The 17026-nt window shown below is 41.3% G+C and overlaps 1 protein-coding gene across 7 annotated transcripts in view; it reads right to left on the reverse strand.

Annotated features, from left to right (window-relative positions):
* The window catches only part of LOC138937296 (FERM, ARHGEF and pleckstrin domain-containing protein 1), a 34962-nt gene that overhangs the window by 15476 nt on the left and 2460 nt on the right, over nt 1-17026 (reverse strand). For 3 of the 7 annotated variants that reach the window (XM_070303427.1, XM_070303428.1, XM_070303429.1), the window contains exons 3-11: nt 15684-15788; nt 15381-15603; nt 15134-15257; nt 14961-15048; nt 14705-14860; nt 14425-14585; nt 14147-14221; nt 12272-12414; nt 11409-11633 (exon numbers count right to left, since the gene is read on the reverse strand). In XM_070303427.1, coding sequence (XP_070159528.1) covers nt 11409-11633; nt 12272-12414; nt 14147-14221; nt 14425-14585; nt 14705-14860; nt 14961-15048; nt 15134-15257; nt 15381-15603; nt 15684-15788 — 1300 coding nt within the window. Of the gene's footprint in view, nt 1-2620; nt 11634-12271; nt 12415-14146; nt 14222-14424; nt 14586-14704; nt 14861-14960; nt 15049-15133; nt 15258-15380; nt 15604-15683; nt 15789-17026 lie in introns of those variants that run through there. The other 4 variants (XM_070303425.1, XM_070303426.1, XM_070303430.1 and 1 more) reach the window with 2 other exon arrangements.

Consider the following 17026-nt stretch of genomic DNA (forward strand, 5'->3'; position numbering starts at 1 on the left):
ACACATTGCAAATGACATGGAATGTCTCCGATATATCGATCAAACGATCTTGTTTCGTTATCAGAAATATTGCAACTCCCAAACGTTTATTGACGAATTATTGCTGCAATTAATTATATTGGCGACAAATATATATTTTAAAGGAATGTGTGTTTTAGGAACGGAACGAGAATTTTTAAAGACGTTCTTTAGATGCCATTCAAATCGATTAAATCGATCACGCTTTCCGTAATGAAAAAGGGACGTTTTAAGAGCTTAATTTCAGTTCTCCGTAAAAATTAAATTAACCCTGCTGTTCCGTGCGAATTATTAGCCGTTGATCATTTCTGAGATTCGATAACATTGTGAGATGATATTGCTTCAAAATATTTTAGAGCTTTATATAATTAAATATTTTTCATTTTAAAATATATATGAAAAAAATTCGTTCGATTAAAATCACGTCAAAATATACATATACAGAGTTATCTAATTAAAAAATACTAAAAATATCCAAGAGACGATCCTGCATACAAGATAACTGCTAATAATCCTAAATAGGAATAAAAGACCCAAGTAATTGCATTAGTTCGAGATTTCCTTATACATGATTCGAGAAGAATAAAAAGAGTCGCGTTTCTCCGAGAATACGCACGCGTTCAATTGTAAATCGTACAATTCGTAATTGTTATCCCTGGAATACACACACACACACACACATACATATACCATGCACTCGTAACAGCCAGCGCAATGCACCACGGTGCACTCAATTTTCTCTCTTGTGTAATCAATATCTAAGCTTATGTGTATTTTACCTATCTAAAGACGTCGACAGGCACACACGACGCACACGCACGTGTACGCGACCGACTCATTCACGCCTCGCTATCATTAAATTGTGCATGCGACGAACGTGGTATAAAAAAACTAGGCACAATACAAGCTGAAACCAATGGGACTTTCTATCGACTTGTGCGCGCAACTCTTTACTAATAGAGTTCCTTTCCTTCCGGTTAACACGCGCGTTTTTCACTGGGAGATATATTTCTCGGGCGTTTCTCTCCTAAATCACTCGCTACAAAGCTCTTTCTTTAAACCTCAGATCTAAGGAAACGTGAGCAGTAAATGTATGCATGTACGTCGTATTAGCCTCAAATAGCAAATCCTTAGAATGAGCGAGAAAAAAAAAAAAGCCAAATATCCGGAAACGCTGTTCTATCTCTCTTGTCTGTACGTAATCTTTGTCTCTGTATAATAAATAATAAAATAAATAAATCCTAGTAATATATATATATATATATAATTTTACGAGATCTCTAATGTAGGACACGTCTAGACCTCCTGGTTCGCGATCTGCGTATTTTAAAGATATTATCCATGCGAGCGAGAATAACTTGACGGATTTAACGTAGACGAGGTTTACATAGCGAGGAAAACTCGTATTTATCCCGTTCACTCATCGTGCTGTAAGATTGTGATTGGATTCTCACTGTGCGACGAATTTTCAGCGAGGAAGAAAAAAATACGTAAACCACATTTATGTATCTATGTTGAGCAACTTTTCTCCCCCTTCTAATATCGCATACTCGAACCAAACCGCGGCGAGAAATCATAGATCGCGTCTATATATATGGGCTGTTTGGAATTCAGTTCTGAATTGGAAACAATCGAGCCGACGAATTGATTTATTCCGCCTCTATTTGTTTCCACCTCCCTCGAGAGAGATCCCACGGCGATCTCTCTCTTTGCCCCTTGCAATTGTGATTGTCCTTGGTGACTTCAAGTCGCGCGACCGAGTAATCGTCACTTTTGCAAACGCCGTGTGATTTCTATTTAACCCTTTAATGTTGCGTTTAGCGTAACACGAATAACGCGTGCCGAGGGAAAGTGCGCTAGATGTTATTATATAACAAAGGATCATGTTAAAAAAAAAAAGAAAAGAAAAAATTACTCATTTAATTATCCTAGCACAAGACTTCTCCCTAGCAATGTCGGGAGAGGAGTGGCCATGGGGTGGATGGACAGGGTAGTATCTCGTGCGATAAATTAAATAAAGATTGGACCGATTAAAGGGTTAAAAATGATTACGCGCTTTTATATACGTATACGACTTAAACTTTTTTTTACGATTACTCTCGAAAATTCTACATGTCGCTTCTTCGATCTCTATCTTATAATACGTCGTACCTTATTATTATTTCTAGGATATAACGTATCGATTGTGTGCATGTCGATCGTAATAATTAAGATATTCGCTTTCCGTGTTATTATGTATGAGTATAGTACTCGCTAAATACTCGTTTACGAGGAGTAAGGGGACGGGGGGAGGAATTCTATCATGACGGTAATATCAAAGTAAATCGGGTCTCTCTAAAACGTGTAAGAAACTTGTGTATTATTCGGTATTCCTAACGATAATTATGCTAGATTTCTCTTCGCGCAGATTTTGATCATTCGCTTGGGTCTTCTAACCCAGGAACGCGACGGACGAGTCTTACGCCCGTCCTGTTCTCGCTATCGTTGGTATAATTTTCGTCTCAAACATACCCGTATATATGATTCTCGATTCCGGTCGCAATTTCTACCGAGCGTAATCGCCATCGTTGAATCGGGATCATTTGCAAAAAAAAAAAAAAAAAAAAAAAAAAAAAAAACAAAGGCCAGAGTCATCGATCCGGTTTGCGATTGATCTTCGTTCGTGCGATAGATCAAGATAAGTCGCGTAGCCGTTTTAAGTTTATCAATTCTAAGTGTGCGCTCAATTCCACGATTGAAAAGATTCGCTATAGATTGTATCGATTCAAGTCCAGATGAGTGGCTAATTATCTATTCTCTCTTTCTCTGTCTAGTCGGCATTTCCCATTAGCGATAATCATCAGCGTTGTGTCAACGCTGCTGCTGGCGACGTCGTTCGTCCCTCGTCTCGGACATCTCATCGTCCTCGTCGTCATCTTCCATGCCGAGATTCTGGCCCTCCGTTAGCAGAGGCGGCGGTATCGTCGCCACGTCGAAACTGGAATCGGTACTGGATACTATATGGCCGTCTTTAACCTCGAGATCGACGACGACGCGATGTCGTCTCTTAGCGTTCTGTTGACGTTTCCGGCGGAAGGCCCGCTGGCCCCGATCGGGCGTGTGCGCCGGACTGTCCATGCTCGAGGACGTGTCACCCTCGCTCTGTGGGCTGCGGCTCGATGAGTAAGGCATTGTTTTCGTTCTGATCTGCGTTCTGATCTGCATCGGCGGACTGGACGTGGTCGACTCGCCGCTCTGACTCGTCGTGGAATAATACGGGGTCGACTTGGCACGAATCGGTACCATCACAGGCCGCTCGGTGGAACGGGTGCCCTGATATCTGCCCGCTTCATATGGACTCGGCTCCGAGAAACCGCGATCGAATTTACCCATCGCTCTCATCGCTCTCACCGCTTTCTCGCGTTCCGGACGGACGTCTCTCCGCTCTTCCGAGGACCAATCGTCGTCCGCCAGTCTCGATTGTAGCGTGAGATCGGCGTATTTCTCGTGCATGTCCTCTGAACTGTCACCGCGGCCGACTTCCATCCGTACTTGATCGCTGCTGGAATACTTCATGGCGGGCACGTTGTCGTACAGTTGATCTTCATCTTCCTCAGGTATTGGCAGCGCCGTATCATCGATGCGGAGTGTCGTTTCATCCTCCGGAACTGTTTGGAAATCAAGGTCGTCGATAGCTTCATCGTACTCATTTCGAAGAGTGATGCGAGGCGGCGAGATACCGGCGAATTCCGGATAAACACTCTGCTGCTGCTCATCGTCGTCGTAACGACGCGATCGACGATGCTCTTCAAATTGACTCTCGATAAATCGTCGCGCTTCGTCGAATTCATCGCTGTGCGTTCGAGCTTGGCGGAGATCGTCCTTCTCGAGCGTCTCGGCGATCTCTTGGAAAGTTTCGCGTTGCTCGATCGCGGAACCGACAGCTTCGTCCTCGTATCGGAACGGGGAGGTAGCCGTCGCGGGTGGTGAAGGCAGTGGTGGTGACACGGGTAGCGGCAACGAAGACGGAGACGGTGGCGAGGGGAGGGAAGAAGCGTCAGTAATCTGACACTTTGAATTCGGCCTCATGCTGGTCGCGCTTCTCTCGGACGTTGTGGTGTCGCTCTGGCTCTTGTCCGCGGCCGTCGTAGAGTAATATTGCTGCGGTATCACCGTAGTACTACCCGACCAATCCGAGATTGAAGCGCCGAGTTCCGCTAACGAGTTGTCGTCAGACTTAGTGCCGGAGTATTGACAAAATTGGCGTACGGTGTTGTTCGAGCTGGACCACTCGGACATGGACAGGCCCATCGACGTGTCCTCGCTGTGTGACGAGCCTGTTATGTATGAGTTCGATTTTGGTTTCACCACGATCTTAACCGTACCGTCGACCGTCGTCGCGGATGTCGAACTCTGTCCGTCCTCCAAAAAAGTCGAATGAAGATCGTCGTGCAGAGTTCGGTTCTCATCGCTCGAATCGCTGTCCCGTTCCGCCCCTTGAACGGGCGTCTCAGTGCTGTCCGTGACGGTGACCTTGACGGCTTCCTCCGGTTTAATCTCCATGTAGAACGTCTCCACGTGGCTCACCACCGGCGTATCGAAAACGGGTGAGCTCGGCGGCGATGGCCAGTCCTCGGAGCTTTGTAGCTGCAACCGTGATCTTCTGTTTGCTCGTGGTGATTTCGAATCGTCCTCCTGCGCGCCAATCACGTCGATGGGGATATCCGGTAGTTCGGAGGATGTTCTGCGATCGTCGGAGACAGATGGTAACGCCGTGCCGGATGGTGGATCCGATGACAAAGACGGCTGATGGTCGCTCGACATTAAAGATTCATCGTCGAGACTCGGCGATCTCGAGCTAGGTTTGAAAGAGTCTTCGAAGTCGCTTTTGTCCTGCTCCGACGTAGTCGATCGCTCAGATATTCTGGACAATGTACGAGAGAGCGAGAACGCACCGTAATTGGCCAATATCTCGGGTCCGATAGGATAGATGAAAGTGCCAGGAAAATCTGCTAGATCCTCTTGAAAACTGTCCTCGTTTTGACCATTGCTATCTTCGGATTGCGACTGCTGCGCATTGTTTTCATCTTGAGGTACCCAACCTTCCTCCAAACTTGAACTACCAGAGCTCTCTTGCGGAAACGACTTCCACGTCGTGCTCATCTCGTGCTTCGGAGCTGGTTGCGAGCCGTTGCTATTATCGTCATCTAGAGAACCACTACGAGCGCCTTCAATCAGAGCAATCTCCCGACGATCTACTATAGGTTGTATTTGACCGATTCCTAATGGTCGGGCGATGGAACACGAACTGGAGTCCGGATCTTCTCTGTCCGGTGTCCAAGTATTGGTTTCCTCGCTTTTCGAGCGTTCAGTGCTCAGTCTGAGCTTCTTATCGATGGACAAACGATTCGAATCCGCGATCTCCACGGCTTCTTTGACCGGCTCATCTTCCGGTAATTCTTCCGCGGTTTCTTCATCTTCTCTTTTCATCTCCAGATATTCCGGTGTCAGTTCGACCTCGACTAAAGTTTTCTCGTCCATCTTATCGACACCGTAATCCGGCGAGCTCATTTCGCTGTCCATGCCTCGCATTTGCACTTGCGTATCGAGCGCATCTAGCGTATCTTCGCTTGTATCAAGAGAGTCGAGTCGTTTGTTTTCCTCTTCTTCCCGCTCGTCAATTTCCTCCACCTCCAGTCTCTCCTCCTCTTCCTCCTCCGGATTCCCCTCGTCGTCTGAGCACTCTTCGATGGATATCTGTATCGGTGACTTGACCATGTCCGGAAGCTCATCCTGATTGTAATAGTTAAGAAAGTATTTTTCATCTTCTCGAACTACGCTTATAGTTACGTCAGGAACATCGTCTCTTTCAGACAGACTTTTCCGGTCGGAATCTTCGATCTTGATATGAAGATCTTTTGGACGAGTCGGAGATTTTATCGATATCATTTCGCCAATCTTCATACTCCCTTCTCCATTGTAATCCTCAATAGCGTCCTTCGACAATTCGGTTTGCTTCTGTTTGCAGACGACAACTTCTGTACTAGCGCTCTTCACGAAGATTATTGACGATTGATCCGATTGAACAGCTCTCGAAGGCACGTCAGCTTTCATCGCTTCGGAACTTTTTTGAGAAATTTCTTGTTCACCGCCGGACTCTGCGGAACTCTGGTCGATGAATTTAGTAGCTTCTTCTACTTTGGCACTCTCTGTAATATTCTCATTTCCATTAATAAACGGAATTTGTCTACCATTATCTTGCCCTTCGTAAGGTATCAAATCGATGCTGGTTACGATCTCATTGCATTCCGTTAAAGGTGACTCTAAATACTGCGCCGAAGTCTCGGTGACAGATAGAGAATCGGTACATATCTCCGGAATGGTCGTATGATCGGTACTGTCGGACCTGTGATTCGGAGAGGCCTCCATCTGTGCTGATTGCGCCTTCGATATCACGCTTGTACTTTCTCGTGCCTCCTCGGCGGTAGCAGCATTCTCTCGATCCTCCAGATTCTCCGATACGTCCACCGTGTCATCCTTGCTGGAGAACGCGTTCGCCGGCGGAAGTCTGTGCACGGAAATCACCGCGGCATCCAAGGACTTGGCGCGTCGCTGAGCGGTAGGCGACTGCGTCGCGCCTTGACGTTGCAAAGCGCCAATTCCGCTACCTTCGGAAAGACCAAGGCGCGCGCGAGCAAACAGTATCGGTGTTTGTCCCGGTTTACGTAACACTAAAGGGGATTGAGTTAAATCTTGAGCAAGCGCTATTTTCTTCACGTTGTCCTTCGTTGGTTCCTTGGTTAATAATTCCTTGACTGGCTCTTTGGATTTATTCGTTACTACAGTCCATTTAGTCTCTGCCGGCTGATCGATCACGACGTCAGGTTTAACACACGGTTTAGAATCTTTCTCCAACTTAGGCTGTTTCGACTCATTAGCCTCTTCATTAGTCGCTTCTACTTTCGATGCTACTTTGCCACGCATCGATTTCGAGTCCTGCTTCGATACTGCGTCCTTCGCAATGGCAGATTTACTTTCGGTTTTTGAATCTGCCTTGGCGGTAGCTTTAGATATAATAGTCCTCTTCGGAGATATTTTTTCTACTGAATCTTTTTTCTCCGTACTTCCTAAGCTCTTTGATATTCCCAGCGATTTCGGTCTGGATTTTTCGGACTTTATCGTGCCTTTAATCAATTCATCGTCAACTGATGCGGATTTTGCACGAGTACTTTTTGTCTCTTCCTTGTCGTCCTTCGACATCGAAAATGGCTTGTCAGATAATCTGGTTACGGATTTTGATCTACCTTTTTGAACGATGCTTATCTCTGGTGCTACATCAGTCGAATCGATTATTATAATCTCCTGCGGCATTTCGCCGAGCTTTAATTTAGATTTATCAATTTTTGTACTCACCACCGGTGCACGCGACTCCTTCGACGCGGTCTTCTTCAGTGGTGGCTTGTCACCCTCCAATGATTTTGATTGTTTCTTGAAGTCCTTTTTCGGCTCCGATTTCACTTTTTTCACCCTTTTCGGAGAGACGTCCTGCACGAAATGCTTATTTTCGATCTCCGGCGAAAGCAATGTGTCGATCGGTGCTTTCTCTTCCGCCAGAGACAGGGATTTCGATCTTAACGGTTCTGCGTGCGGTCTCAACATGAAAGGAACGAATTCAGGAACTTTAAGACTATCCAACTCTAAAGCAGGTTTCACAGGCACTTCGTCCAAAGGCAAATCGGCGACTGGATCCACAAAATCGTCAAATCCTGTATCGATGATCTTGGGTCTCGATATTTTTGTAGCGGAATTTTTACTAACTTCTGAGAACTTTGATTCTATTCTCTCCAAAATACGTTTCGTTTTCTCGGGAATACTTGGCTTTTCCAATGTTTTTGGTTTCTCCGGAATCGGTGGTTTTTTCGTTTTTATTTCCGCCGCAGCTGATATGTGAACTTCAGCTATAACGGACTGTACGTTCTCTTTCCTTTGATCATCGTCGGACAAGTCATCGACGGTTCGTTTTAATGAATGAACCAATTCTTTGAGCATTGCTTGTTGAATTTTACCGATAACTTGGTCATCGGGCGTCATTTTCTCTATGTCATCCACTTTTCCATCGCCAGGAATTTCCGGTAACGGTATCTTTTCGATGCTATCTTGTTTCTCTAAACTATCGTCCGGCGCCTTCAGACTATCCTTTTCAAGTTTCGCTTTGCGTTCCAGATTTTGCTTCATTTCCATGCCGACAACGTCGGCAAAATTCAAGACGGCTTTTGATTTAGCATCTGCTGCTTTTGCAACATTAGTAGGACTTCTGGGCGCTCCATCTATAGATTTCTTCTTCTGTATTACGGAAACAATAGTTACGTTAGGATCGGTTGGTGATTTCTTGGGCGAACGTTTTTCGAGTGCTGATATAATAGTAACATTCGATTCGACCGGAGATAATTTCGAAGGCTTTTTATCTAAACTAGAAGATTTCTTACACGTGTAATCCTCTTTGATGATGATTTCCGTCCTGTTTCTGTCTAACGAACCGCCCTTCTGCGAAAGCTTATCAGGAGATTGAGTTTTCGCATTTACCTTCGAAGGACTTCTGTTTGTAGGCGATAAACTGCAAATAATACTTTTTGGATCCGTGGACGATGTTGGACTTAAAATACTCTTTGGCTTATCCGATGGACTCAATATAGATTTTGGTCTTGCGACGGTAATCGCGCCGCTTTTCGGTTTATCCGGGGATAGTTTACTGCTAGTCTTATCTATTGAGGAAAGCTTGGTTAAATCAAAGTACGAAATGTCTGTTATCATTTTCAACGGCAGCTTCGGCAAGTCCTTGGCGGTACTTTTGACATTCTTCGAAGTCTTGCTGCTATCCGACTCGGATTTCTCATCGGATGCCGTACCGTTCATAACATGTCTTTTGTGCAACGTGTACGGTATATCAACATTGGTCTTCTGTGCTGTCGCCGCACTATCTGAAAACGGTTCTTCATCGCCAGAATCGGCGGGAGTCAGATCTATGGATTTCTGATGCATCAACATATGTCGTTTACTGTTGGATCCTAATCTCTGTCGCGCCGGATTTGGATCGCTCTTTGTACGTTCCACCGGTATGTGGCCGGGCAACGCGGTCTCTTCGAAACCCAGTACGACACCGCCGATAACCTTCGGCTCGTACTCGGCGAACACGGCTGTCGGTTTTAAATTCTCCATCTCGTGTGGCACGCCGATGACAGTCTCTGTACGAGAATCGAGGGTCAGTTTCACTTGCCGTTCGCGTTCTCGTCTCTCATCGTCCTTCCGCGCTTTTTCCAAGCTCCTCCAATCATCGCGCTCCCGCGGTTTCTCCTCCGATTTCTCAAGTTTGCTCCTGCTCCTTTTTTGATCTTTACATTCCATCTTCTCAATGTTCTTTCTGCGCTCAGCATTATCGAAATCCAGGCACTCGAGACTTCTTCCCTCCCGCGATTCCAAGCGCCCTAAATATTTTCGCTCCCGCGAATCCAGCTTTTCTAGACTTTTTCGCTCGGCGCTTCTCGATTCGGCCTTTCTTTCATAAATTCGATCTCTTTGCTCGTAACGTTCCAACAATTTTAAACGTTCGATCGTTCGCGGATCAAAGTCAAACTTTTGAGAATCCAATCTTTCTATGCTCATTCTTCGTTGTTCCTTCGGAGTTAACCGCTCGAACGGACTTCTATTGCCAGAATCGAAACGTTCTAAAGTATGCCTCTCGTAGTCAATAGAAGCCGCTCTGCTTTTTCTAGATTCTCGAGAATCGATCCGTTCGATACTTCTTTCCCTGCGCTCTCGCGTATCTGATTGCCGATGAATGCTCCTCTCCTTAGGACTTTTCTCCTTAGGACTCCTCTCCTTAGGACTCCTCTCCTTAGGACTCCTCTCCTTAGGACTCCTCAGATACTCCATGCTGCTGCGCAGCCCTTGAGAGTCTAAACGATCAACGCTCTTACCGCGTGATTCGTAAAAATCATTGTAATAAAAGGCACTCTTTTCCTTCGAGTCCAAATGCTCGTAGCTTTTCTCGCGCATATCGAGTCGCTCGATGCTCCTACGTAATTCGCGCATATCGATCCGATCTATACTACGACGACCGTGACTGTCCGATTTCCGCGAATCGCGTGAATCGAGTCGTTCCATGGACCGACGCTCCCGAGAATCGCTTTTATCGATTCGCCTAGAATCCCTCGAATAGTCCCTCTCAATTCGTTTTCGTTCCTCCCTTTCGATGCTCCTACGCTCTTTCGACAACACTTTCTCGTCCTTAATGTCAGAGTCTCGCGATTTTCTATCCCGCGATTTATATCCACGACCTAAGCTACCTGTCTCGACGTATAACCGTGGCGGGTGATCATCCAAGCTAGCAATACTGCGTGCTCTGGTCGTCCTATTTTTCGCGCCATGATCTAACACGGTTCTACCAGTCCCATCAACCGGGCTCAGATCGTCGTCTATTCGCGATTTCGGACGCATAATACCCTCGTCTCGCAAGACCTCCGAATCTACATGAGTGATCTTGTACTTTGGTTTCAAGTTCTTCAATTCGTTGAGAACGGAAATCTTTTGCTTTTGTACCTGCAATATTACGGGATCTTTTCTGGCCGAGTCCTGATGCGGAATAGCCGTCTTGGACGACTGTTCCACAGAATTGGCGTGTCTCATCTCAAACTTGCGTTCTATTTGAGTGCACGACCGTTGTATCCTGGATTCGGTGATCGCATAATCACCGTCTGCCTTGGATATAGCTGAGTACCGATCGATGGACTTGGCTCTACTGTTCTTAAGATCAGTTAGCGCGGATTTGTATTGTTGTCTCTCAGAAGGTTTCAACGATCTATGCTTGACGAAGGAATCGGTCTCAGAATCCATTTGGAACATCTCGTGCTCGATTCCTTCGTCGCTCTGATCAGATATCGGTTCGTCGTGCGGACTGGAATACGATTCCGGATACTCGAATTCGTGCTCGCGTTCCAAAAGCTCGTAAGAATCGTGCGAGAGATCGTCGTGCGACAGATCTCCAGCGGGACCCGATTCCTCATGACCCGATTCGGTAGACAACGACGACGTTCCCGGGTAGGAACTGCTGTAGACACGCTCGGGGACAGAGTCGTGATCTAAAGAAGGTAATTTCGAACTAGCGGCACTATACGAACGATTACTCTCGTCGTAACGTGTTATGGGGTTATCTAGTTCACCTTGCGAAGCTAATTGGAATGGGTCTAATGGCGGTTCCGCGGTGACCTTATCGTCCCGCGGTCGCGCTTTACCGGAGTCCTCGAAACTAGAAGCATACAATTCGCGACAACTAGCCGACCGTTGCCAGGGGTGTCTGGGCAGAGGTCGTGGTGGTGGGAATTCGGGGGGACTGCTGTTAGAGGGGCTGATACGACCTGTTGATGAAATCCGTTGTTGACTGGTAGCATGCATCTGCCGCGGTGCTGGGACCTGACTGGGGGTGGCTGGCGAATGGACGTCGATAGAGGTAAGCGTCCGAAACGATGTAGCTGTGTCTTCTCGACGGTGAATCGTCCCGCCCATCGAGACACTCGTCACAGTCGTCGGAGAATCCAGTGTCATCGAGCCGCATGACAGAGACAGAGCTGGGGTTGCCAGGGCTGAAAAGATCACGTGTGCTATATAAATCTCTCCCTTTCCCGATATATGTTTCGCATAAAGAACCTTAGCGCGTAATTCTCATTATGTGATTACATATCTGTCATAATTATTATACTAATACTGTTACCCCCCTCTTTTAATAATATAATATTTTATACAGAAATATTTTTTATATTTTTATTAAAGACTGTTAATGTTATTTTGACACCCTTCGTGGTATCAAAATTAATCGATATTCAATTGTATTTTTAGTTTTCTGTATAAAACTGATGTAACGTCATAAATATTTTAATTTCATGTTTCGAACGTGCATAGTTTAAAAATTGTTTTAATGTACAATTATTAACGAAATGTAATTGTAATCGCAAATCTTTACGTATGATTATATTCTTTTACAATTTTTTCTTTACATACACATAATTTTTACAAACATCATAAATCTCTTACGCACAAAGATCATTTAAAAACAATCTATTTAAGATATGCTAATCTACTCTACTATTACAGTACTTCAGTTATGATACGGTGAAAAGAAATGAGGCTAGAAACAGGTGGACAGAAATAGAGAGAGCCAAAGGGCGGAGAAATTAAAAATAAAGCGTTTGTTGTGGAGGTTGGTGTCGGTCATGGTACATACCAGGATCGCCGAGGGGCAGGAGGGGGTGGGCAGAGATGCTGGAGCTGCCCATAAGGGAGCTGCTTGGAGTGGCCCCACGATAGCCTCCCCCCTCCGAGCCCTGCAATGCCCTACCACCGCTAGTCTGCCGGAACGAATTGGACCTGCGAGCAAGAGAGAGTCAAGTTCAGCATCAGACTTAGGCTATCAAATGCCAAGCCTGTTCGGAACTAACTTATCCCTTTTTCTCTCTTTTTTTTTTCCTTAACGAGATCGCAAAGTAACATTAAAAAAGAAAAAGGAAAAAAAAAAGTAATAGCTTCCGTCGACTAAGCAACGGTATATGACGCGAGGAACTGTGCGGAAGATATCGATCTTCCTGCTAACCCACGTATTGAAATATACGATGCGATAAACAAAAATAGATTACATTTCTGATACGATACACGGTCAACATCGCCGTTAAATAGCCGATTTTTTAATACAATATAATTATATCGCTGTCGATGGAACATGATTAGAGCCTCATTATATGTTCTATGTATTTTCAACTATAACAATATAATAAAATACAATAAGTAAATGTGTATTTTAAATGTGTAAAAATATAATACACTATATATTACTAATAAATCATTGGGATATTATGAGTGCAAAGGAGAATTGTGCACCACCATTGAACAAATTTGAGAATAGTGATAAGAACAGCCATTATTTTTAATGGAGTACAAAATTGTAGCATATGTAAAAGAGAAGGCTGTCTTATTTTTATAAATGTCATACGAAATACATCTTGGAGGTATTAATCTATATAAAAATCGTTGCGTTAAAATATTTGCGTTTTCTCGCAAATAGAACCATACGTGCAATATAATTATGTGAAATATACAAGAAATATATCTTGCATATCCAGAAGCATAAATAAATACAAATAAGAGTGCATTTTTAAAATAAATATATCCAATGTCATTTTTAAAATTTAATGTATTCAACTTTTGCAATAGTATATTATTGTTTATAGGAAAGAATATCAAATTTTGTACTCCTATACACCCTTCACAATTATTGTTTCTAAGGATGAAAATCCAAAGATGTGCAATAGGCATGATATAAAAATATTATCTCAATATACACAGATCTTTTCAGCAAAACTGATATATCATTACTGTAAAAATATACTGGCTACTTTAATTTTTGTAATTAAATTTAATATCACTCATCTTGTATTCCTCACTTTATCAATTAATGTTTTCATGATATATAAGAAGGCGTTTCTCAACCGTGCATCGATATCGCACAGCAAATGAAAATCTACCGGCAATATGTACAAGAATAACTTTTCTTTTTTCGAGAATATATTAACAATAAGCTAAAAAACTTCTATTTTAGAACAGTCTACTGCTATGAACAAGTATCTTGTTGGATAGAACTGTTTTATAGGATATTATAGTGAAGTATGGTACTTTGCTGTGTATTATCAGATATAACAATAAATAATTAGTGATCACGCTATTGAGAGGGTACACTCATCATTCGGGTTTATCGTGCCTGATGGTGAGCCTGACTCCCCGCCACCCCTGTCCGAGCAGGCAACACTGACAAACGGAAATATAAAAACTTGGAAACAGTTTTCGCTATGGAAATTGTGGACGTTCGTGGATAATACATGTATATATATATAACAAATACCGATTCCGGCAAAAGCAAGACCGTGCCACCTCCTATCTTAACCACACAAAATTGATGCGTTCATTAATTAAAGACTTCAATGGTACAAACCAACATATTAGGGGGGAAACAGTACGCAATATGCATGCACTACCTACATATTACATGGGGGATATCCAAAGACTTTTAATTGTTCAACACAGCTGTCGATCTCTTGGAACAACTTACCTTTGAAATGTCTGCCTCTTCACATAATTGTCCCGAACAAATTCGACAATCTGTTTCTGAGTTTTGCCACTATACCTGGTTATATGAACAATAGAGATCTTTTTTACTATTTTATAATAATCTTAAATGTATTTTAAAGCATTGTAATCTTTTTTTAACATTTTTTCTTACACATATACAATGACACTTTAAAGATCTTTAAAAAACTCATATATTTAAAAATAAAATGATTTAAACATACTTTGTGATTTATATTAACAGATTGTAATTTGATATACCTGAATGATGATCCACGACTAAGCACTCTAGTTTTCTGCCTCACGACTCTCTTAACTACAGAACAACGAAAAAAACCATGGTTTTCTACACACTTTTTCCAAAAGTTTTTACACTCATTACGTCCCTCAAAGAAAAACTCGACTGTATCCTTATAATAACCCTATAAAAAATAAAACAAGTAAAGTAGTTGTATTGCAATGGATACATCATACTTAAATTCATAATAATGTAAAGATAAAAATTTATTTTTAAGCTTAATTAAAGATTCCAAATACTCACATAACCCTCAGGATGCAATTTGATTAGAAAACGTTTTCGTTTGAAACTGATTTTTCTGATTTTCGCCCAACTAAATGTATTTATCTTAGTATAATTTTGAAAAACTACAATGCCCATATGTGCTACTGCAAGATTCAGTGGAACGTTTTCATGATCCTAGCAAAAAACAAAAATATATAAGGATAAATTAATTTTACATATACACAAAGTATATATATATAATGTACAAATTTTCTTTTTTTATTATTAAACTTACCTTAGCTGGATGCATTTTCATTCCATACAGTTCACAACGTCGAGCTGTCTCTAAGAGATTGAGATCTGCCTCTGCAGGAGATTGACCTCTGTTGACATTAAAACCATGTATATTTTAGGCAAATCCGACATTAATGGAACATAACTTATTACATTAAAATATATGTCTCTTACGCATGTTTTTTGTGATTCTCCATGATACGTCGTTCCAATTCTTGATCCTGATGAGGCACAAATTTATATGTCGATAAATATGTATGATCCGGGTAATCTTCTATCACATAGTCTCCACATTCAGCTACAAGAAAGAAAATAGTACTGTGCTCAAGAAAGTAAATTATAAAATCTCAACAAATAACACAACTAAACTTATAGATTATAAGAATTTTAACAGTGGAAAAAATAACAATGATGTAATTACCCTGAACTATATAACTGGCCATCAATGCTGCTGTGTTGTCATTGCATTGCAATAAACCTAGAGATAAATCCCGTTTGATTTGTAGACAGAATAAATATCTTGTAAACTCTTCCTCGAGTTGTGCAGGATCCGGCGTATAAAATTTAACACAGAACCTCAATAAAGGATCAATTAGAGATAAGCCAACTTGTCTGCACACTGGTTTCTCCAAATCTAACCAATACTGTAAATATTGCAATCTTTAATTTCACTGCCTGTTGAGAAAAAGCATTAAGAGATTAAACCAAAAATTAAACATCTTACTTTTGTTAAATTTGGTTCTTGATATTCGAGACCAAAATAATCTGCTTCTAAAAGATGCAATTGCTTACAAACTTGATCAAACAACACTCTACCTAGTGCTTTGGCCTGAAAATTTTAAATAATAAAATTTATACAATGTGATAAATTATTATAATCTTTAATACAATTAACTTGTTAAGTCATAAAATTCTTGAATATTATTAATATATCCTTGTTTTATCATGTTTTTATAAATAACTTGATTGTTTTGATATGAGAGATATATTCCTGCTATGTAATTATATGAAAACATGTATATTTAAATATATATATGTCATACAAATAATATGAATTAAGATTATACAATTAAATGCTATAAATGTAGATTGAATAATCTTATCAATTTCATTGCAAGAAGCTAAGATGCCGAGGAACAAAATTAATCTCCAAAGAACCTAGCAACACGTTGCAAGCATTGTAAATAAATAATCAATAAATGAGTTTACACATATATCACACATAAGAATCCCCCATCTGATACATTATATGCTCCAATAGCTCATTCTTCTGGAAATATATGCATACACTACAGAGCGCACATAGTATATAAGCATCTTGCCAATATATATATATATAATTTATTTGTATTATATAAGTTAATAAATTTTTAAATTTAGATAACAAGGGATTTTTCGATTACAATGATTATATATATAATTATAAGACTGCAAAAAATTGTTGAAAGAGTGAAGTGTCCAATTTATTAATATTTTAGTGTACAAATAAAATTATAAAACTCTGTATTATCGAAATTATAAATTAAGAAATATTCCAAAATAATATAAAAGTGAAAATCTCGCGTATCAGAATTCTAAGTTAAATAGCTTCACATTGAGGATTCTAAGAGGCTTTGTAATCAATGACTCTTGACCTGGATGTACGAAGTAAATAGTTTAATATATGCCTACGCAGCAAATATAGGCTGATGGACATATTAATACACATACAAACTTCTTGATTACATAAAAAAATATAAATGATTATAAACAGCAAAGCCCATATAATGAAATATATTAAGTAATACATATTAAGTATATATTTTATAAAAATTATATAAAAAAAAAAGATATATATGAGCTTAGATTAGATTATTTAATGATGTTCTATGATGAATATTTTAATACATAAAGAAAGAATACATAGAAAGATGCATAACACAGATATATAATAGTTTACAGCTATAAATGCAATAATACACATTCAATTGCTACATACTATGGAGTTATAAAGGTACAATAAGATACTCAAGCATCATATAATGTCATTTTAGTGCTTATTCTTCCATGATTATTCTCTATAGGGTA

Source organism: Polyergus mexicanus, unplaced genomic scaffold (assembly GCF_030449975.1).
Source record: "Polyergus mexicanus isolate NDT 795.1 unplaced genomic scaffold, iyPolMexi1.0 SCAF_10, whole genome shotgun sequence".
NCBI lineage: Eukaryota > Metazoa > Arthropoda > Insecta > Hymenoptera > Formicidae > Polyergus > Polyergus mexicanus.